Below are 24,577 nucleotides of genomic sequence, written 5' to 3' on the forward strand. Positions count from 1 at the left end.
GACGTATGTCAGGGTTAGAAGCAGATGACTTCTTCCTTTGTTTTAAATGCATATTCACATGTATTTTTCTTATTTCTCATTATAACAGGTTTCCTTTTTTATGTTTATCTCTACTAGACATACGTAATTTATTTTAATGTATGTTACCAGGAAGGGATTTAACTTCTTTTGTCAAAGAATGAATCAAGAATTTAGTGCTATTTATTTTTATTCAGTTTTTAAATTATTGATACCAAATGCAACTTGTATTACATTTTCCCACAAATATGTTTTGAGTTTCTTGTGTTTTTTAATATTTTATTATGTTCTGTTGAACTGTTCTTACTTGGCCATCATATTTTATTTCTTTTGACTTCAAAATATGGCTTAATATAGCAGCAGGCAAAGCCCCATTGTTTTTATTCATAATGTTTATTTTAGATATAGTTGATTTTATAAGAGATGAAGTTTGGAATCATTTCTCTTCTAAAATTATAGTACTTTAGTAGAATTTTTATTTTAGTTATATTAGCCTGAATTTTCTTTAATTTTTGCTTTAATTCTAAGTGTGTAATAGTTTTTAATATTTTATTTGAGCTAGTCTTCAGAACAGGCGGAACACTGCATGAGGACAGTAACTGCATCACACTTTTGACATCAGGGCCTCACACAGCACTTGGCTGATGGTTGCTACTCGTTACCTCTTTTTTTGAAAGCATGAGTGTCATAAATTGTTATAGTAAAAATTAGTTTCTCTTCTAATTCTTTTCATGTACAAGCATATCCCTCTCCACCTACACTGATATGAAGCTTTCTTTATTTCATGTAAATTAATACATGAAATCTGTACCTCTCAAACTTGTAACACACATACAAGTTATATAGGTATCTTTTAAATATGCAGATTCTGATTCAGTAGGTTTGGTGTTAGATGTGATGCTGCATTTCTGACAATTGTTGATATTGCCGGTCCCTGGAGCATACTTGGAGTAAAAAGTGTCTAGACTCTTCGATAAGACTTCTGTGGACACTTATATTTTAACTAAATTAAGGTCTTGTGCCCACTGGGAAAGGTTTCCTCTCACCAATGTATTAGCAGTGATAATTTTTTAAAAATTAAGCAGCTTGCATTTATATTCATTAAATGTATTCATTAAATAAGTACTTGTACAGCAGCAATTAGTATGTGAGATGCTTTATTCTAAATATTGGAGGTAGAAAAATAACAGAACAATACATGCTTTCATGGTACTAATAATCTATAGAAAGTAAAACATAAATAATTGCAACACACAAGGTTCTGTAATAGAGATCTGTTTGAGGAAAAGTGGTGTAGAAGGTGAGTGTGGCTAAAGCACAATATTGGAAGAGAGCAAAATACAAGCCAGGCTTGGAGAGGGAGTTGCAGATCAGATCTGGGTAGAATTTATATAGGTAGTGCTACAAGCTCTGCTTTAATCTAAGAGCAATGGGAAGACATCAAAGATTTCTAAGCAGGAAGGTGCCATGAACAGATTTACATGTTGAAAAGATGCCTCTGGCTGGTTAGTAGAAAGAACAGATTAGAGGTGGGCAGAAGTGGACAAGTGGCTTGCAATTTTAAACTGCAAGTGTGAGTATAGGCTGCTCTAGTGCCTTTGAGCACCTTCATGTGATACTATAATCAAATGGGAGCTGAGCTACTCATGACCAAACATCTGCACAGTAAGGAAATCAGGGACAATGGGTCATAACCAAAAGAGCTGGAAATAAATGAAAGATTTTTTTTTTAATTTGAGTAAATTTAAAACCCAAAATATGTCATATACTTTTTTTTTTGAAATATTTCCAAAAAGTACAATTTAAGTTCTAAGAAATATACTTATACTTGATAATTTTCCTACTCTTTTCAGTCATCCTTTTAGGCATATTGCATTCTATTGAGTTTTGCTAAGAATCTTAAAATATAGTTGAATGCATATTATATGTGCTCATTTTCTTATCAAGAGAAACATCAATTCTCATATTTTCCGGAAGCTACAGAGATCAGAAGTCAGAGATAAAGAAATTCCCCCACCAGCATCCCCTACTTTATAATTCCTTATGTCAATTGAAAACTGCAAGATATCAAAGAACATAGACAAGAATGTTTTATGGTATAACATCCTGAAAAACTGCTTATCTACAGATAAAAAAAAGTAGCTACTGGCAGACTGAATTAAAGAATCCTCTAAGGTTGAGATTTGTGAGACTGTGAAGCTCAAGTCTTAGTGTTAATCACAGAAACAACCAGAAAGCTTCAGGACAAAAGGAGTAATGAAAATGTGACTCACCCTCAGAGAGACATTGTGACATTGAAGAAAATGCATTGAAATAATGAGTCAACCATTAGCACCGTCACAGTGAAAGACCTATATGGGGAAAACAATTTTAATTGTATCACTTCTTAGTCACCTCTGCAAGCATATTAGCAAGTGAAAAACAAGTCCAAAATAAAATAACCATGATAAATATGCACCCTTCTGATAACAACTTCAGAGAAAAAAAGAAGCCAAACCAGAAGCAAAGTAATGTTAAAGTTTGTTATTTTAAATAATCATGGGTGACTCTGTCTCATACTTTACATTTTAATTGCCTACTGTCCCTGAGCAGCTGGTTGAGTTTTGGATTCATTTTTAGGCACAATTTTCCTTTAGTCTATGAGTTCATTTTCTCACCAATTAGTTTTGCCGTTGATGCATTTTTGATGTTGGACTCCCCACCTGCTGGTCCCCGGTTAATGCCAACAGGGTGGCCATCCTATCTAGTATTTGACTTTCATTACTGTCACTTTTTGAATGTCATATAACCCTGACCTCCATAGCCAGCTGCTCTATTTTTTAGCCTCTTGATAATTCATACAGGATGTCAAACTATTTTGTTTTTTAAATTCAGAATCTTTTCCTTTGAGGATTTCTGGAAACAGCCATCCTCTGAGATCACTGTAGCTCACCAAGTACCTATTAAGGAGCCATACCCATTATGTTTTAAGTGTACTATCGAGAGGACTCATATCAATTTTTATTGGCATCCTAGTGCTATAGTGGAAACTACAAAAGGAACATAACACAGCTGCTATCTCTGAGTGGTTTAAAATCTTATTTGAGAAATAGGTTTGCGTAATACAAAATACAGGGTGAACGATAGAGAACACAATTTAGCAATATGTCAAAACATGCAGGACAGATAGTGCAAGAAATCCTCTTAAACCTACATAGCATGAGAGGAGAATGAGTGAGCACAATTAAAGCAAATTATCGAAAGAAAATTTAGATTTCCTTATAATAAGGTACTATAAGGCATATTAAGCTAGGATTCACCTAGAGGAAAATTTCTAAGGCCTTCCCCAACCTGGCCCCAAGCTCGCTCTCTCTTTGTTCATATATATGTGTTTTTTATACATATATCTTTATATTCATATATACAGTCTGCATTTCCTGTTTTTGTTCATGTTGTTTCCTATTCCTGGAGTTCTCTAAGGTTGTACCTGTACAGCCTTATGTCCCATGATTTCCATTTCTATCTCTTCAACTCCCATCCCATTATTTCCACCAACTTTTGCATTCCCAAGTAAGAATATAATGTCTTTCTTCTTTACGCTCTCAATGCACCTATTGCTCCCCTCTCTGACTGAAATCCACAAAATTCACTCTACTATTTATAAGCATTAGATGTTAACTTGTGACACATAAGGAGCTATGATTTAAAGCATATCATTAAGATTGCATTGCTAAAATGTGTATATCTTCTCATCCCCATGCTTCAAAATAATGCCACCAGAGTACCATATGAAACTTATAGTTGGCAGTTTTAATAACTGGGTCACAGAACTTGCCTCCAAATTTGTTACGAATGAACAATAGTTTATTCTCTGTCATATTTTAAATAAGAGGACAAGAATGCTCCTCTTTGTTTTTCTACCTTACAAACTACTGGAATTTTCTAGTAATGACTCTTCAATAAGATGAAATAAAACCACCCACCTCTAATTTTAGTATTTTTCTATTTTAAAAGTTCATGGGTAAACTAGGACAGAAATAATTTTGACTAATTCCTTGTGTTGAAAAATAGATCTGTAAGGGGAGGGGGGAGGAGGATAATGGGAGAAAGGAGGGGAGGGGTCATCAAGGAACATGTGTAAAGGACACATGGATAAAGGCAAAGGAGAGTAGGATTGAGGGTAGGAAGGGGGAGTGGGCAAGGAGGGGAGGGGAGAGGGAGGAAAGTGGAGATAACGGCGCTTAAACAACAATAAAAAAAAAGATCTGGATGCTTAGAAGATCTCTGGCACATGTAATATTTATTAAATTAAATTTAATGGAATATTTTGATTAACCAGATATTGGTTTGAAGTAGGTCATGAGTATTAAATAATTAGATCAGTTGACACACTGATTTTGGGAAAACAGATGATCTAACTAATGCCTGGAGCCAATATAGATACATCCAAAAGATAACCACCACAAATGAATACTGCTAATATACCTTTAAGATCCTGATTTCAGTTCTTTTGAATAATTACCCAAAGGTGGGACTGCTAGACCAGATGGTAGTTGTATTTTTAATTTTTTTTCAGGAACTACTATACAGTTTTCATAATGGATAAATCAATTTGCAATCTCACCAACAGTGTGCTAGAGTTCCAATTTTTCCACATCCTCTCCAACACTTGCTGTTTTTTGTTTTTCAGATAACAGCCATCCTAACAGGTGTGAGGCAATATCTCATTTTTGCTTTGATTGCATTTGCTTGATGATTAGTGACATTGAGCATTTTTTTCATTTACTGGTCGACCATTTGTACATCTCTGGAGAAATAGCAGGACTAATCACAATAGCCAAGATGTAGAAACAACTGGAATATCCATGAACAGATGACTAGATAAAGAAAAGGTGGTATGCAATGGAGAGATCTAAAATACTCAAACTTATACAAGCAGAGAGTAGAATGGTGGTTGCTGGGGGCAGAGAGAGGGGGCAAAGAGGAGCTAGTAATCAATGGGCATGAAGTTTCAGTAAAGCAAGATGAATAAGTTCTAGAGCTCTTTTATATAACATTATACCTATAGTCAACAATGACATATTATACATTTAAAGTTTTTGAGAGTAGAACTCATGTTAAATGTTCTTACCACAATAAAACAATTTTTTAAAAAAAATTAGAAATGAATTCTGGTAGGAACACAGTCTAGGTAATCCCAATGCAAGTTTCCTCCATCCTCCTGCTGGGTCCCATTTAGCCTAGAGACCATCTGTGGGCTGGGAGCCCCTATGCCCGATGTACTCTAGCAAATAATAAGCATTCAGTATGGAGTGCTCAGAACATTTTTAGCTGGAATTGCTTCCTATAAAGAGAATTTACTTTATGAGTGGAATTTTGATTTAAATAATTCTCATTTCTTTCCACCAAAAGAATACTAAATTGAGGAGCTAAATGTGTAAAGCATTTGGTATGTAATTACCCTTATTTCTTCATAGTATTTTATACATACCATGTCAAAGCATGCAAACATATGCTATGAACATTTATCTTCAAACATAACCTAAAACTTATCAATTCTGAACTATACAAAGGAATTACAGTCTTCTGAGGGGAAAAGGCTGGGGGAGTGATAACTGAATGCATGGCACTGAGGAACCAGGGTCAGTGAAGGTTGCTGATTGAATAATCTGGAAGAGCTCAGAGGAAAAATGTACATCTAGTTCCCGGAGTCAACCTCTGGATAAGGATTCATTGAAGAAACAGATATTCAGGGACAGAATTTGCAATATGTCTCTTTGACCTTATGGGGCTGAGTTAGCCAAGTAATTACCAAAAGAATGCCCATAGTGAGTAAATTCATTACACAACGCAGTGTAAGTCAAGAAAGTCTGAACCTGGACAAAATGTGTGTGAGATGAGTTAACAGAGTATTTAGAGACTTCGGGTGAATCTCATCATTTTGAAATGAATATGAGGTCATTTGTCTTTTTTATTTTAATAACAGAGTTATGTGGATGTGGTCAGGTATTTTTTTTTATTATTTTACTCCATTTTCCTTTCTTTTCTAGTTTCCTGATTGCTCTATGATATCATTGTACATTCTAACAGTACCACAGAAAAGCAACAAGTCTAATGATCAGACCAGCTGTCTTATTAAGAATAAGAAATAAAGGAGGTCATTTAGTTCAAAGTTTTAGAATATTTGAAAAGTGGGATAGAGTAGATGTTTAGTGAGGAAGATTTTATCGGAATATAGGGAAGAAATAATAAATGAATCAATAAATAAGCTCTCTGTGACCAGAACGAGCAATTTTGCTTAACAATGGGCACTTTTCACCGGAAGTGTTCCATATTGGGTTAAAAGAACATAAGATGGGCAAAGATTGTATTACAGGGTCTCTGTGGATCATTCCAAATTCAGATTCCAAGATAAAAATAATTTTTGTTCATGACAGCAAATGATTTATGGAGGCTAAGATAACTGATAATTTACTAACGAGAGTTTGAGAAATAGAGTTCCTTTGTGAGCTCTTCCTCTGAATTAAAGTCTCCTAAGGTAGAACATGGGAGTACTGAGCTAGGAAATTAGAACACCTGGGTTTGGACTCCAGCTTGGATGACCTTAAAACCTGCATTGAACTTCTGATGGTCTTTAGATCTTGACTATAAAATGTTACACTATTTATCATCAAAGTGACCTTCAGTTTTAACAAACTCTAGAAATGATCCCTGAAAGTATAGTTTTCCTTCAGTTTTGTTTCACAATTTTCATGACTATGCAACCGTCAGCTCCCTTTTTCTGTATCTAACCATTTGCCTTAGGTGATTCTCATGCTAATGTACTCTCAGAGCCAGTTATTCAGTGCAACCTTATGTATTAATGCCTTGAGTTTTTATATATATATATATCTCACCTTTTTTTGATTTATATATCTACTTTTCACTGTAAAAACTATATATAGTTTTGTGATTGAATCAAGCAAAAGGAATATTGCATCCACATGTGTCTTCACAAAGACTAATGATGTTTCCTGATGTGTAGATTGACCTCATAAACCGGTATTAATATATTATTATTTTAAAATATGACTAATATCTGTGGAATTTGTCAGCCATAGAAATTTAATATCCAAAGAGAAATTTATACCCAAATACAGAACAAATGTGCATAGAAGCAAAAATCCAAAGATGGATGTTCATTTCTCCCTCCCTAATTTTGGATAAATCTTAATATTTTACACGAAAAGAAAACTTTTCTAGTTATAGTGTCTACAGTTATTAAAGAACAATGAAGAGAATTGTATGTATCTTCAACAATGTTTTATTGGTAACATTTCTTTGAAAATAAAAATGATTATCTAATTTTTTTAATAGAGGTATATGTTTTTTCATTAAAATTAGAAATACTTGGCATTGATCAAATCCAGTTATAGCTTTGCATTTCATAATTTAGGGCTTTCTTACATCTGCCATATTTTCCAAAGTAAAATTATTATATGAAAAATACCAATCAAATGATCTAATTCTTAAGAAATTTGTGCATGCATGTTTATGAGTTACATTTTATTTTCAAACTTGGAAAGCTACTATTGAAAAGTTACTGCATTTTTCAATTCACTCTTTGGGAAATTTGAAGCATTTACATTCAACTCTTTTACTGATGACCTATTCATTATTTTTTCTAGTATCTTATAATTTTGAACTAATGCTTAACTTTACAAAATTTACTTGAAAATCATAATATGTTTACTTTTACCCACTGTGGGTATAATCTAAGGTCTAATAGACATTCCTTAAGTTACTAACGTTGCAAATTATTACCCTAAACCATACATTCTACTTCCTTAAACACATGGAGTTTGGAAGGAGATACTTGGCTTCAGATGAAGTAATCACTTTCATATGAAGTATTTCAGTAGCAAAAATCATTTGTATTTAAATTTATATATACTTTACATTTACATTTATATATATATACTAATTAGTGTGTTAGAAATGTACTGTTTTAGGTATATAAATTTCTTGCTTTTCAAAGTCTATATAATTACAGCATTTAGTGGGATAGAAATTATATGGAGATTATAAAACTATACAGCAATGCATATTGATTAAGGTAACCATGAAAGAAGGCTTTCCAGTCTCTTGTAAAGAAGCCACGCTCCTCAGTCTCCTAAGTATATAACAGTAGTCCACTTAAGTAAGAAGATAAAAACTGAATTTATTATCTTTTATAATTATTTGTCATGAAACCAGTCTTGACCTGGTGCCAGAAATGAAGAAATTAATATGCTTTTTTTCTGACTTTATTAATTGTTATATAGCATTGGGGGGGAAATTTAATTTGGTCCTGTTTTACAGGAGCAGTTTATTGTATGCAAGGGAATACTAAAATGTATGATATACCTGAAAATGAGCTTTATAAAAAATAACAGCTATGTATATATTTGTTAAGCAGAATATGAGTAAAAATGTCCTAAAGAATCATAGAATAACATGTTCTAGGTGTGTAATGGATGTAGCATAGACATTAAAAGGTCGTTACTTCCAATTCATTTTTATTTTTCATTTTGTAAAGATTATATGTATCATCTCACATTATTGGATAAAACTATATTATAATTATTGAGGTAGGCAGTTAACAGAGTAACATCAGAAGAAGAAGGTGGAATATGTTATTTCTAATAACTCTATATTTAATATGCTAGGCAGTAGGCCTAAGATTAAGGGTGGGATCTCTGAGCTACCCTTTCTTTTTCCGGTGTTTTATAAGACAAGGAACAGTCTATCAGATCTATAATTGGCCCTTCCCTTTTTGTTTGAAGGTCTCAAATAAATTGCTTCTAGTTCTAAGGAAGTTAAGAATTCCCCAAGGCTTTATAACTTGGCAGTAACTTCCTAGAACCTTGGAAGTTACTGCTATAGCCATTAAGGTTCTCTAAGCTTCGTAGGTTTATAGATGTGAATATAAAAAACATTGGCTAACGTTTATTGTAGTGTTGTTTTTTTATTATTGTAAAATGTATAACGTAAAGTTGGCCATTTTACTATTTTTAAGTGAACGATTCGTGATATGGGTTGTGCACCCATCACCAGTGCCCATGTCCAGAACTTTGTAATCATTCCGAACTGAAACTCTGCGCCCATCAAACAGGAGTTCCCCTCCCCCCGCCCCCAGCCTCTGGTGATATTCCACCTTTTATTTCTAGGTTGCCATTCTAAGTACATCAAATAAGTGGGATCATACCATGTTTGTCCTTTAGTGTGTCGCCTATCTCACTTGGCATAAGTTTCCAAGGCTAATCCGTGTTACAGCATGTGTCAGAATTTCTTTAAGGCTGGATAATATTCCACTGCATGTATATATCGTACTTCGTTCATCCATTTAGCCATTAATGAATATTTGGGTTGTTTCCACTTTTTATAGTCCTTTATCTTAATACATATCTATTTTGCTTGTATATTATAGCACATAACACAGTGTAGGCTCACACTGTTGAATGAATAAAATAAATGTGATAAAAATTCAGAAATCTTTAGTCTTTACAAATTTCTCATGAAGGCTTATTATTCATAGAAGAAAAAGAAGACGCAACAAAACAATTAAAAACCTTCACCATTTAGTAGGCATGTAGTGCCACTTGTGTGCCATTTTAAATTTTCTTGGTTCTACCTCCAGTTCCAGTAACTCCTGTGACTTCCAGTTTTGCACAGATTTAAGCAGATTCAGGCAGGTGCAAACTGACTGCAATTTACAACAGGCTGAGAACCCTACTTTTTCTCAGAGCTTCTCAGACATTGCAGTGCAAGACCCCTAGAGAAATGCTCAGCATTCTCACAGGCACAACTTGAAATCACGAGGGACCTAATGGTAATGAACAAGGGGCCATTTTTGACCAAGGAGAATAGGGGAAAGTGGATAAATGCCTTGCTTTCTCGTCTACTATGCTGACATACAGTTGCTTACGAATGAGAGTTACTGAGACTCTGACTTTTCGATACATTGAGACAAAGTGTAGCTAGGAAGTGACACATTTTGTGCAATGCTCTAGCATATGATTCTTGGAGGAAATTCCAAAATCGGTGCCACATTAACATTCAAAATGTGCGTGAGAAGTGGTCTATATTAAATTCCTGTCTAATTGACCTGCATTGTCCCTGAAAAATGTAAAACAAAACTGGGTGGATCATGGAAGATGATAGCACGCTGCTGTAAACTGAACCGGGTGTTAGGTCCAATTGCAGCTGATGAAAAGAGATGATATCTAAACTTAAACACATCAACATGGTGTCTGGAACTTGGTATGGAGATACAGATCTAGCAAAGGTGTTTTCCTAACCTCCCATTAGTAAAAAAGGTCAAAAGCTGTTTGCTTTGGCTGGAGGATGTACAGCAAGCACGTTCACTCCCTCCCCCTGAGGCCAATATAACACTCTGTCCTTCTGTCAAAATATAGTTGGGTAACCTGGTTGGCTTGGCATTCCGCAGAACTTCAGACCGGTCCTTTATATTCATGACATGCTACTTGGATTGGGTGAATAAGAAGTGGCAAGTACTGTATTTGAGATACCCCAGTAAGAAAAACCAGGTAACATCTTCATTCTGAGGAGAAAACTTAGATGATCCAGTTTATGAGGTATATTTTCTGTATTACACATTACTACAGGTGACAATATTGCTCAACTGTCTGCCATGATATAATAAGAATCCCCTTTCCTCAAGTTTCCAATTACATTCTCCTCACTTCTTTTGAAGTCCTTAGTGGCAGCCATTATTAGGCTGCTTCTAACAGTCTTTTCAAAACACTTTTACTAAAACTTTCCTCATTGTCCTCCCAGCTTCTGTCTGCTGCCCAGTTCCAATATGCCACTCTCATGTTTTGGGTGTTTGGTTATGGCAGCATACCTCTCCCAAGTACCAGTGTTAGATATCTATTGCTACTTAACAAATTACTTCAGGTTTGGCAGATTGGAACCAATAAACCTTTATTATCTTCCAGTTTCTGTGTGTCAGAGATGTGGAAGCAGCTTAGCTGGGTGGTTTTGAGTCCGGGTCTCTCATGAGATTGTGATCGAGACACTGGCTTGACTGGTGCTGAGGCGATCTGCTTCCAAGAAGGTCATGGGTCACCCACATGGCTGTTGGCAGAGGTCTCAGTTCCTTTCCAAAAGGCTGCTTGAATATCTCGTGACAGTCCAACTGATTTCTTCCAGAATGAATTAACCAAGAGAATGTAAGTCAGAAGCCACTGTATCTTTTTTCATTTAGATTTGTGCATTACATACCACTATTTCTGCAATATCCTAGTGGTTTCACAGGTCACGCCTATTCTGTGTTAGAGTGAACTATAGAAAGGCATGAATACCAAGAAGCAGGGACTCTGTCGGAGGCTGGCTACCACAGCCACTTTGTATTCTGAAAGCAGCATATATCACACTTGGGAGTGTTGCCACAGTCTACTTATTGGTTGATTTGGAAGACTGCCAATTTTGAATGACTCCTACAAGAGAGACCTCTCCAGCAGGTCCAGGCTGTGTGCAAGTTACTAAGCTACTCAGGTCACAGTGGCCCATGGATCTGACACTATTAGGCAGATGATGTTATTAGGCATATTTCTGGTAGATAAAGTGGCGGGGTGGAATCTCTGGCTAGACATACTAGGAGAGTGATAGCATAGACATTTAGGGTTTAGAAGCAAGACCATGATTTTTGCAGCAGAGAATTACTCACTCTGAGGGGAAAAGGAAAAGTATGTATCACATAGATCTGTTCATATATGCATAAATACACGCAGAAACCAGGTCCTTACTCAGTATTATGTCCTAGTAGATAGTTTGTGCTTCAGGAAGGTAACCTTAGCATAGTCACCTTAGCACTTATAAATTAAATATGCAGACAGGGACAACCCAAACAAAAATCTGTTCTCTAGATTTCCCTCTGTGTCCCACTATTTCTAGGTTGCCCAGCAAGGTTTTTTTTATTTTTAACCACGTTTGCTCTTTCTCATCAGCCTGTGAATTAATTACCTACTTTCCCTTTGAAGTCCCATAGCCCCGCTCCCTTCTCCTTTGTTCATAATACATGTAAACCTCAACTGCACAATGAGCCTGTGGGTCTCATAACTTATGGAACCCCCAAATGTAAAGCTGAAATAAATTTCAAACATTTTCTCCTGTTAATCCGTCACATGTTAATGTGATTATTTCCCAGCTAGAATTACTGAGAAGGTGGGAGGAGACATTTTTTGCATACCACACTTCATAATATTAATACTTAGCTTATGATTCAGATAGTGCTATGAGATGATGGAAGTCAATGACATGTTTTATATTATATTTTACAAATGGGGGAAAGCAGGATTCAAAGAGATGAAGTAATTTTTTAAAGAGAAATCAAACATGATAGAACCTGAAAATAGATACTACTATATTTGGCAACTGTAAAATCAGCTCTCATAGTCACGGATTTCTCATTCATTGTCTCATCAGATTTAAAGAGCTTGTCCTGATTTTGTACATTTAATTTGATATTCTTAACATAATTTATTTTAAAGTTTAATTAATATTGAAGATGAAAGCTCAGCTTGATTTCTGAGTGATCTTTCCTTATCCACCAAAGTGATTTGTCATTTGAGAATTATATTTTAAATTAAAATTAAATTAAATTAAAACTCATCAAAAAGCTATGAGCTCCTCTTTTGTTTTTTTAAAAATGAATGTTAAACTACTTTATGTCAGTAAATATTCAAAATTTAATTGTGTTCATAAATCTATACAAGATGTCTCCTAGACAGTGTGCATATTTATAATTAAGTTAAATTAATTACTATTATATTGAATAGCATTGCCAGGTACTCAAATAATCCATGAGGCTATTTCACAACAGATATTTAAGCCCACATGTTTGCTTCTATCCATGCAAAAAAAAAAAAATTTAAATGACCAAATGAGTACAAAAGAGGCAAAACTATGTGTTTTCTCAGTGTTGAGAAAAGAGAAGGATATCATCGTTTCTAGAGAAGCTTTGAAGTCTTTCTGGAGACTGTAGTACACAAAAGATCAGAGTTAAAGAAGTAAATTTACAGTCAAAATAGTCAAAGGATGGATACTTTGAGGAAACTAGCACCTAAGATTCTCTTAATAGATGCACAAACCTGAGAAATAGCAGTCTGTAGATATGAGGAAAAAATACATACTCATAAACGACTGGTAGGAGGGCAAACTGGAACATTTTGTTGAGCATTTTTGTAATTCTAGCTATATCAAAAGTTTGGAAATTTGTAAAACTTTTGACTAAATTGTTTGACCAGTGTACAATGGATACTCATTGTAACATATTTCTTAATGTTGTAAACAATTAGAAAAAAGACCTAAATTTTCACAGGTAGAATATCAGTTAGATAAATTATGGTAAATTAATACAACATACTGTGTCACTATAGTATAGATTTAATTGTGGAACTATTTAGAGCAAATGAGGTTAAGTGTCTAATATGTTCAGTCTTGTGTGTGTCTGTGTGTGTGTCTCACTGAACCCCTTGTGTCTGCTGAGTTGGAATTATTTTTATAGCATACTGTGAAGCAAAAAGAAGATTATGAAACACTTTATGCATAATTCCAAATTCATGTAAATATGTATTTTAATTGCCTAATAGGATGACAGCAAAATATGAAGACTACTTACCTGCAGTTAGTTTATGGAATTTATGAGAAGTTTTATTAATTAGCAGTAATTTCCGATTTTTCCTAAACTAACTTGCCTGAGTAAAAACAAATAGTTTTTTTAAATTATGTGAACTATGGATTTTAATATAAGATACTGGGCAGCATTCATGAGACAGAATTTAGTGTATTAGTAAGCTGTTTGTGCACTCCTGAATCTTGGCAAACTCGCATATGCTGTTTCATAACCGAATCGAAGAGGGAAAATACACTACCTCATCTGAACAACGCAAATATATTTAGACTAACAAGAAACTGACCCATTTGAGACTTTATAGCAAACAAGGACAAAAAGTAGTTCGCATAATTTTCTCATGCTCCTTTTATAGTGTTTATCTTTTATAAGGCTATTTGGAACAGTTGCTCGCCACCTGTCAATAATGTGGCCTTTTATAGACTCAGCTTTATATTGTTCTTGTGCCCTTGACATATAAAACACAGTCTTAGAATAAGTCAGTGTTGGATGTGGTGAGCAAAATACTAATTTTAAATTTAAAAGGCCACCTTTTGTAGACTGAAATAAAGATAGTTCTGAATGACATGAAAAGAATAGGCATGTTATAAAATCCTCTTTCGCAGGAGTAAAAAAAAACCATTCTTATCAACATTTTTGGCAAGTTTGTTAAGAGTTATATTTAAAGCACTAGCCTATGGAAAACTAAGCCAAACAGCACTAATTTAAAGTTGTTATAACAATTTTGCATGATCTTGCATCAATTCCAACTGCAAATATTTCTATTGAGCCTATCAATTACATAAATATTTTGGGTATATAAACAATTACTTTCACTTTTTTTTAGTAGAATAAGACTTCCAGTATTTCTTTCTTGATTTACATAAAATCTGTCAGGCTAAATGTTCTATATATACTTTTTGACCTTAATGTGTGTTGGATGATACTGAATGAACGCAATCCTATGCAAAAATACATTTCCATTTATAAAGGGATATTATCCAAGGCCTTAAGTAAAAACCTGCCTATCCTTTGTTTTGTGCAGTTAGATTCCAAGTCCCCTGTATGTTATCGTGAAGAAGAGCAATAAATAAAGCAAGTTTTAAACCAATGTAAATTTTTTCTGTTCTTGTTAAAAAGCAAACATCCCCCCCCACAGTCACACATGTGCACAAACACACACTGCCTTTCCGATACCAATTTAACATTATGCAGAGATATAGGAGCTCAGTATCACAGTTTCATATTGTACTTGGGACAGGACTTTGTGTTTTTCTTGATCGAGTTTGCATATTGTGCTTTCAAATTTCCTTTGGAAACATTTGTTCTCCAAAACACCTGGTAGCTAATTGGTCTAACAATTCTTAGCTGTCAAGAGCAATTTTAGATGTGGTCCCCTTTCTGTTCAATGTGTGATTATTTTAATACTGCTGGAGGAAAGAAGTAGACAGCCCTTCATCATGGTAGAGATCTGATTTTTCGAAAGGTCTGTTAATTGGACACATGTAACATCCAAGGTGCAATGAAAAGATAAGGCAGCAGTTAAAGCCCGCAGAGTGAATGAGTTTTCTTCAGGTTCACTCGTGATTATTTTGCCACCTCCACTTTCACTGGTGCCCACATACATTTTATCTTCTTTCAACCTAGAGGGTATTTTTTATAGATCTCCATGGAATTTTCTCAAGATTGCCTGTCTTCTGGTTCTCAATGTTAATGTACTTGGACTAAAGTAAACCCAACAGGGCTATCTATAAATAGATGATTAATAGGAATCTGTGATGATATTATTGGAATGAAAATTGAATTGTATTTGTATTTAGAATGTGTGCTTTTCCTAATTAAGCAAGCTTTAACACTGCTTACTCATTATCAGTTGAATGAAATAGTGTAGAAGTTTTCTTGAACTCAGTTTCTGTATTTGTGCTGCCATCGACATGAAACATATAGTTTTTTGGATATTAAGATCTACAAACTAAGTTCTCTCTTTTCTAAACAAAATGATTGGAGAAGTTCCTTTAAAGTCCAGGCATGGAAATTAAAAGACATTATCAAACCAAATATTGTAAGAGACAGGCAGAGTTCTGTCTTTGAGTCATGGATTCAGTCTAATGTGTTAAACAGGTATTTAGTAAACAATTATTTGATAAACTAACTTAAGTTGTGATGAGCATGTGAGAAACACACAGGTTGTTCTGGGAATGCGTAAAAAGGGGGCTCTCCCTAATTTGTTGTCAGTAAATGAATCATTTTCAAAGTAACCATCATTCACTTTTATTTTTGCAAAAACTTAGAAGCATGCCTTGAGTTTTTGCTAAAATTTGGTTTATAAGAGTTAAATATCCGTACCAGTTCTTAGCTAGGGTAATTTTCAAATTTAATAGTTAACTAGTGTTGTCTAGTTATCCTTCATAGTTTTTGAGATTTTGTTTTTGGTGTGTGTTTTCCTTAGGAATTACATGCAGACTTGAACTCAATTCACATTTTGTATGCTTAGATTTCTGTAATAAAATATTAATTGTCATCAGTTAAACACACCAATTAAATAGCATAACCTCCCTAAAAAATACAATTAAGTATTTTAAGTGCCAAATTTATAATTTGCCATAAAATTTTTTATTTTTATTTTGAGTTAAAACTAACTTCTTAATAGTCCTAATCATTCACCAGTCTAATTTCTTAATTAATATCAAAGATTAGAAAACAATAAAGTATCAAGAAGTTCTTCTGAGCTATATCTGGAATTTAGACTCTGAATTAATGCAAGGTACTTGTATTTTGGAATTTAGATGTAATGTCACATAGCTTACTCCTAACTTGAAAGTCCAACATACACCTATCTTTCTATGCTGTGTTTAGGGTAGGAAATAAAGATTACTGATGTGTTCAAGCACAGCGGAAAAAAAGAATAAGTACCAGAGATACGTGGAATTAATTCTAAGATTTTATACAGGTTACTATGTACCCATATTGAGAAGGGCCCTAAGTTCCATAATTCTTAAACTGAATATTTACAAAATCTCTCAGAGAGCATCAACAAACTTATGAGGGTGTATTTTCCTTTGACAAACTAAAAATAATCAAAATATCATCAGGTATTATATGTGGACAGATATAAAACACTCACTGACTTACTTAGCTCATAAAGTTTTGACATCAGCACTGTGGAAAAACTGCTTGTCTAAATGTATTTTAAGTCCTTTATAACTCTTCGCATATGAATGTCATGAAGTAATGATATGGGTATGCCACATATATAATTCTTATTTTCATGCAATAATGATTAGTTAGCACAATGTTTTCAGTCAATCCCTTTTCTATTTACAACTCCATTATTCCAGTTATATTGAAGTTAACATTATCAAATTGTAAACACCTTCCTAGCTAATCAGAGTTAAATATTTAAATTAAATATGATAAGCACATTCTTCATATTTCATTCTTTGTAGATTAATCATTTTGTATAGGCATGTCTAAGTCTTGAGCCCTAAAATCTAGGATAAATCACACAACTAAAACTCAGAATTGGAATCTGAAATGAAGGATGTTTTTGTTATTCATTCAAGATGTGAACCTGGCAAATCGCTTCCCCTTCTTGTTACCAGCTCTTCTCATCCACGGATGAATCTCTTGACCTCGTTGAGTGGTTTTCACTTTACAGCAACAGAAACATCTTGCCAGACACAGTCTTACCATAATCTCAACATACATAAAAATAAAGAATCCTAAGGGAACTTTTCTTATAGAAGCAGCAATGAGGGAGGAAGGAGGGCCGCGGGGTAGGGGTGGGAGGCCCTGAAGCCCGACCCTGTGGGCCGGCCCTCACCCCCCGCCCCCACAGCCTGGTAAAGATGGTCCTAGGCTACTTCAGACAATTTCTCCAATTGCATGGATCACACTGTGAAAATCATAACTATGGGATCACTATGTTTCTTTACAATTCCAAAATAATATAATTCTTAACTTCATAAATTGAGATTTGTCTGTTAAAGCCCTGGAATCTCATTATCTAGGTTAAAAAAAGAAATAATACATGCAGATATAAGAGGGTTTCAATCTATGCTAAGAAGAATTCAAAGGTAAAAGGCCCACATTTCACACTACAGCTTCTGACTTAAGTATCCCCTAAAGCAGCTCTATAATACCAAATAGGACATACCTCGGAAATGAATAGATTGATAAAACTCCAATAACCCTTTCAATGTTCAGAAAATAGCAATAAATTTTTAGTTAAATTTAAATTTTCTTGTCTATTTTTATACTTCACTGGAGAGATGAGAAAAATGGTAACTTTAAGGGCAGAATGTGCTTAAATGAAGATTTTTCACTTTGCTTACCAGCAATCAAACACTTCTGTTGATACACACATACACAACTATTACACTTATAGTCACAATGTATAGAAATGGAAAATGAGGAAGAGCGGAGCATGTTCTGCAAGATAATTGCTCAGGAGAGAAAAGCCTTCAGGAGAAGTTCTTCACATGGGTTCATTTTCTTTCCCAGTTACGGAAATCAATGATGATTCTGAGACAGGAGTAATGGGTTTTCACTGTGACTGATTTCTGATGTCCTTTATGAGCAGGGGTTCTTTAACAACCTAAAATTAAGGAAATGAATAAAAGCAATCTTTTAATAATCCCGAAAGGACGCGGAGTGAAGCTGTCCCAGCAGGTACCGTATATAGGCTCTGACACAGTTCCCCTTCCGCAATACGAGTGCAGATTAGTTTCTAACAGTCAATGGAGAGAGACCTACTTTATAACACTTCAGGGAAGTGAATGTACTAGATCCTAAAATGTCTTTCTGGAACGGAAAGTAACCTATAGCTTTCTTCTAGGAGCGCTGTTCATAAACTCTTGTGTCGTTTTAGGTCCGTGGGGCCGATGCATGGGAGACGAATGCGGTCCAGGAGGCATTCAGACCCGGGCTGTGTGGTGTGCTCATGTGGAAGGATGGACAACGTTGCATACCAACTGTAAGCAGGCCGAGAGACCTAGTAACCAGCAGAATTGCTTCAAAGTTTGTGACTGGCACAAAGAGTTGTACGACTGGCGGCTGGGACCCTGGAACCAATGTCAGCCAGTGATTTCTAAAAGCCTGGAGAAACCCCTCGAGTGCATTAAGGGGGAAGAGGGCATTCAGGTGCGAGAGATAACGTGCATCCAGAAGGAGAAGGACATCCCTGCGGAGGATATCATCTGTGAGTACTTCGAGCCCAAGCCGCTGCTGGAGCAGGCCTGCCTCATCCCCTGCCAGCAAGACTGCATTGTGTCTGAGTTTTCTGCCTGGTCAGGGTGCTCCAAGACATGCGGCAGTGGGCTGCAGCACCGGACGCGGCACGTGGTGGCGCCGCCCCAGTTTGGAGGCTCAGGCTGTCCAAACCTGACGGAGTTTCAGGTGTGCCAGTCCAGCCCGTGCGAAGCTGAAGAGAGCATGTACAGCTTGCATGTGGGACCTTGGAGCACGTGCTCGATGATCCACTCGAGACAAGCGAGACAAGCAAGGAGACGTGGGAAGAACAAAGAACGCGAAAAGGACCGTGGGAAAGGAGTGAAGGATCCGGAGGCCCGGGAGCTTATTAAGAAAAAGAGAAATAGAAACAGACAGAATCGTCAAGAGAACAAATATTGGGACATCCAGATTGGATATCAGACCAGAGAGGTGACCTGTACCAACAAGACCGGGCAAGCAGCTGATTTGAGGTAACGTTTCATTACCATTAACTACACGTGTCTCCCTGCCAAAGACCATGGGCTAGGGAGTCCTTCAGACATGCTCTACTAAATCCTGGAATTCACATGCACACAGCCCACCATGAGCTACCCCCAAGTGTAACTTTTTCCATTTAAGGCATTTAAGCTTTGAGGGTGTCCTGGCATTATTTCTGTTTTGCTCATGTTTAGGCAGTATACAACTTGAGTTCAATTTTCTGGTCAAAATGAGAGATTCTCTGAAAGCTGATACTACTTCTTTAGGTCAATAGTGATGTTTACACCTATAATGAAACAAACAAAAAAACTTATTTAAAAGCTGGAGTTTTGGGATTTGGAATTCAGGCACAAAATAAGTGTAAACTGGGAATAAGATGCTTGTAATCTCTCTCCAAGTGTATAGCACTTTCAGCATTACCCTATAAACAAAATCTAAACAACAACCCAGGGAGCTATACCTAAGAATATAAAATGGAATAATTTTCCCCAGAGAAGAAAAGGGGAATCAACAGAAATTAAGGTAAGTAGATGGTATTTAATCATGGATTTCATAGTTTGGAAAACATGTAATTAATTGGCTGCATTTTCTAGATAGAAATTATTTGTCAAATTATCTCTGGATAAATAATGTCAATATTAAGAAAGACTTACCTATGTGTGATTTATGTGTTGTGAAAATATTCACTGAGTATTATTTATTAAGGATTATCTAAAGGATATGGTATTCTCTGAATATTCTGAATTTTGCTCTTGGATAAGCCAGACCATCTGGGAGTGGCTTATGTGGATCATTTGCATAATTGCCTTTTCTGAAATATTTATGCAGTTATGATTTAGACTGAACTGAGAAATTATCATAACATCACTCAGAATTTTATATCATATATATTGTGGAAATGACATTGAAAATGTCATCTACTCCATCAAACGTCTGTGCTTTAATTAAAAGTACATAAGATGAATTTGGCTGAAGTTTCAACCCATGAGCTTCTGGTGAGCGGCTGCATTCTTTTCCTTACAGTCCCTGGAAGTCTTGTAACAGATTATTTCCCCGTTTACTGTGGCTGTTGGGAACATAAATAGGACTGTGGGACATGTGTGCTGTTTACTCACATAGCCCCCCCCGCTTGGCTTTGTCCGTTTCTAACCTTCATTATTTTTCTTCACTCATTTTTGTCTAGTGATATTGCTGTTCTCATATTGCTGGTTTGAAACCTTTTTAGTGCTGGATATAGTTTAAATTAGTGAGTAAACAGAGAAACAATTGGCTAATCTAAGACAGTAATGTCTCTCAGTATAGCATTGTTCTGGTCACTGTTTTTAGGATATTTTCTACTCCCTCCCGTCTTTGGACTCACCCAGTTGTATTTTCTCTCAGCCCCACAGTGATTCACTCTTCCTCTTTTCTGTTGTCATCAGCCCAGCTCCTTTTCTGGTCTTGCTGATGGCTGCTGATTCTACTGCCTTTGCTGTTCAGGCTCCCTATGACTCCTTAAATGACTGTGTGTGTGTGTGTGTGTGTGTGTGTGTGTGTGTGTGTGTGTGTGTGTGTGTGTGTGTACGTGTTCACCTCTGGTTCTGTATCATGTGTATTTTCAAGTCAATCCCTGTTTTTATTCTTTTATGACCATCCTTATTCTGCTAATTTCATAATCTCTTTCCTGCCAAGTAATTGAATGAGACTCCAAGACGACTTGAGCTGTCTCCTGCTGTCACTGGGGTTAACGTGCTCTAGACATTTCATTTAATGTTTGCTACTCAGGTAAAAGTGTAATCAGGATAGCACCTACCACTGCATAGAGCCTAACATATCCATCCCGTTGTTTGAAATAAACAAATGTATTTTAAAACCTGTAGATCACTTATCAGGTACTTAGAGTCTATTAGAAATAACTATTTTAATAAAATGATAGTTGCATGTATGTTATAACTTATTAGGGTATCAATTAAACATTATGTTAAATTGGTTAATAATGTTTTTCTTATTTAAGAATTATATATAAAAATGAATGTGAATAAATATATCTGATTAGGGTAGTTAAAGTCTTAGTGAAGAAGAGACAAAAATCAGATGTGACCTAAATTTTGCTCAAACATTATACCAGATCAGTAAAACTAATAAAATGAAGACTAATTGAATAACACCATCAAAGCACAGGGCCATAGGTATCATGGACTTGGTGATTAAATGTAAAATATTTTATCAAATTGAGAAACAATTTTACCATGTAAGATGATGAAGCAATCATTTAATATGGCTTAAAAAATCTTACTAGCCCTGACCAGTTTGGGTCAGTTGGTGAGGCGGCGGCGTCTTGTGGACCAAATGGTTACTGGTTCAATTCCTGGGCAGGGCAAGTGCTTGTGTTGCAGGTGCAGCTCCCAGTCCAGGCATGTGCAGAGTGTAGCTGATCAATGTTTCTTTTGCACATTGATGTTTCTCTCCCTCTCTGTCTTCATCCTTTTCCCTCTCCCTAAAAATAAAGGATTAAAAACAATCTTTAAAACTCTTATTAAAACAGCTAAATGAATTTAGATAAATAAACCTAAGAATACTGGGGAGGTAGTTTATAGGCAAATAAAAATAATTTTAGCAGAATTACTGCTAAATCATCCAAGTTAAAGAAGATAGATCTGCCCTGCTCCTGCTTTCAGAATAGACTAAAGTCAATAAGAATAAAACATACAAATGGAAGTCCATACTTTTATGATTATAGGAAATGGTCACAGTCACAGTCCCAAACCACAACTGACAGAGATTTAGAGAATGTGGCCACATTCAGTTTGGCTCAGGGAGGAAACTTAGAGCAGCATTATGTGCTTGCAGTTTTCATGAACACAAATCTGTGAGTAGCCTGAACTTTCTGAGGGGCCACGCCACTGACACCTCCTTGGGAGGGCATGGCCTGTATTAATGACTTGGCTGCTGAAGAGTCTTTGAGTTTTGTGTCAAAACAGAGTGGCATAATAGGCAGGACTAAACAAGGAAACTCACTATGCTGTTACTGCCGAGAAAAGAGTATCAGTTCGATGGACTGAGGGAATAAAGTTTTGATGAGCAGCAAAAGAGAATTCTAAATCACTGCACACACTGTGAATGCTAACTCACTCCCTGTGAACCAGTGAGTTTTGGCTAGGCTTAAACAGAGCATTACCCGAGGACAAGAGTTCAAGAGTTGCTATGAAAGTATGGGCATACAGTTCTCCAAGAAACCAAAGACAGACAAGGTAATACATTTTTTTTTCCTGAACCAAAAAGAGAAAGATTTTCCGTAGTCATAGAAGAATTAAGAACACTGAATGAACTTTAAAGTGATTTGGCAGAGCACACAAAGGAAATGGAGAATTCTAAAACAAGAAAAAAAAATGAAATTCACATTAGAAGAAACAAAATGTGAGAAAATATTCTGTGATAAGAAGAGTCAATGATATAGAGAACAGTTTGAGAACAAGTAAACTGGAACTTTTTTTAAATGATGGACGTGGAAGGAAAGGAGATCACTATATGAAATTCTGGCATTATTGAAGATAGGAGCAGAAAAATGAGAACAGACAACACAAAAACACAAAGATATAATTTAAATCTATAAAATTAAGGAAGACTTTAATACACAGATGAAAATTGCACAGAGCCAATATTCTTCTAGATGAGGGTGAAATAATGTCCTTATGGAAGAACTGATATTGGACAATTGTTACATAGAGAGGTAGACGAAGGGACATCACACTGAAAGCCAGAACAATACTCAATTCTGAAACACTACACACATTCTGTTTAAAGTGAAAAATAAGACAGGACAGCACATTATTTCCACTGATAGTTAACATTCATCTGTAAGTACTAGTCAATGTAGTTGAAAGGAGAAATAAAAATTGGAAAGCAGATGGCAAAATTAAGACTTTTCCACCAAATTTTATAGAAAATCAAGATAATCAATTGAAAATAAAAATAGTAAAATAAGTTAATGGAACAGATGGGCAGAAAGATAATTTCCCAGAATTAATATACTCCCTATATACAAACAGCAAGTAGCTCAACATTGATGGAACAAAGGATTAATACATCCCATTTACAACAGTAAAAAAAAAATCTGAAATAAGTCTAACTATAAAAGTTCTGCACATAATACCACACTTCAAAAAGTAAAAAAGGAAATCTGTGCTTGTTAGAACATCCAGTAAATACACCAGTTGCTCCTGCAGTGTTCCTGTACAATTACCAAGGGAAAAGTATATAATAAAAGTCAGGAAAATTCTCAAAACTAAAAGTAAAGGGAAAAGACTAATGTCAAAGAAAATTAAATACAATGTATGCCATGAATAATAATAACAATTTTTTGTTAGTATATGAATAATCAGATCAAACCGAAAAGGGTCTGGAGAAAAGATCAGCAAAAGTTCAAGAGAATGAAAAGATAAGCTACACTGGGAAAAATATTTGCAAATTACATCTAATAAAGTGCTATTACCCAAAATAAACAAGAATTCTTAAAACTCAATGGAAGAAAACAACTCAATTAAAAAATGAGTAAAAAACTTTGATACCTCACCAAAAAATATATACAGGTTTCAAATAAGCATATTAGAAGATGGTCCACATCATATGTCATCAAGGAAATGCAAATTAAAACAATAATGAGATACCATCACATACCTTTTAAAATAACCAAAACCTTAACACTGACACACCAAATGTTGATGTGGATGTAGAACAACAGGAGCTCTAACTACACTGCTGGTGGGAAATTGCTGGTTGGACTACAGTTTGGCACTGTCTTACAAAGTTAAACATACTCTTACAACAGGATCCAACAATTACACTCCTTCGTATTTACCCAAAGGAGCTAAAAACTTATGTCCATACAAAAATCTACACATGAATGTTTATAGCTGCTTTGTTCACAATTGCCAAAACTTGGTGGCAACCAAGATGTCCTTCAGTAGGTGAATGGATAAATAAACTGTGGAACCTTCTACCTCCAGATGATGGAATATTAGTCAGTGGTAAAAGGAAATGAACTATCAAGCCATGAAAACACATGGAGGAAATTTATGTGCATATTTCTAAGGGACAGTACTGATCTGAAAAGGCTGCACATTCTAATTCCAACTATATGACATTCTGGAAAAGGCAAACTGTGGAACCCATTAAAAAATCAGTGTTGCCAGCATTTAGAAGAGAGAAATGAATAGGGGGAACAGATGGGATTTTTAG

General features: G+C 35.3%; 1 protein-coding gene across 1 annotated transcript in view; it reads left to right on the plus strand.

Moving 5' to 3' along the window:
* THSD7A (thrombospondin type 1 domain containing 7A) overlaps window positions 1-24,577 on the plus strand; it is a 319,686-nt gene that overhangs the window by 90,254 nt on the left and 204,855 nt on the right. The window contains exon 3 of the mRNA XM_054564186.1: window positions 18,468-19,353. Within this exon, the coding sequence (XP_054420161.1) occupies window positions 18,468-19,353 (886 nt within the window). The remainder of the gene's footprint in view (window positions 1-18,467; window positions 19,354-24,577) is intronic.

Source organism: Pteronotus mesoamericanus, unplaced genomic scaffold, assembly GCF_021234165.1.
Source record: "Pteronotus mesoamericanus isolate MK-2021 breed Mesoamerican mustached bat unplaced genomic scaffold, CSHL_Meso_final scaffold_85, whole genome shotgun sequence".
Lineage (NCBI taxonomy): Eukaryota > Metazoa > Chordata > Mammalia > Chiroptera > Mormoopidae > Pteronotus > Pteronotus mesoamericanus.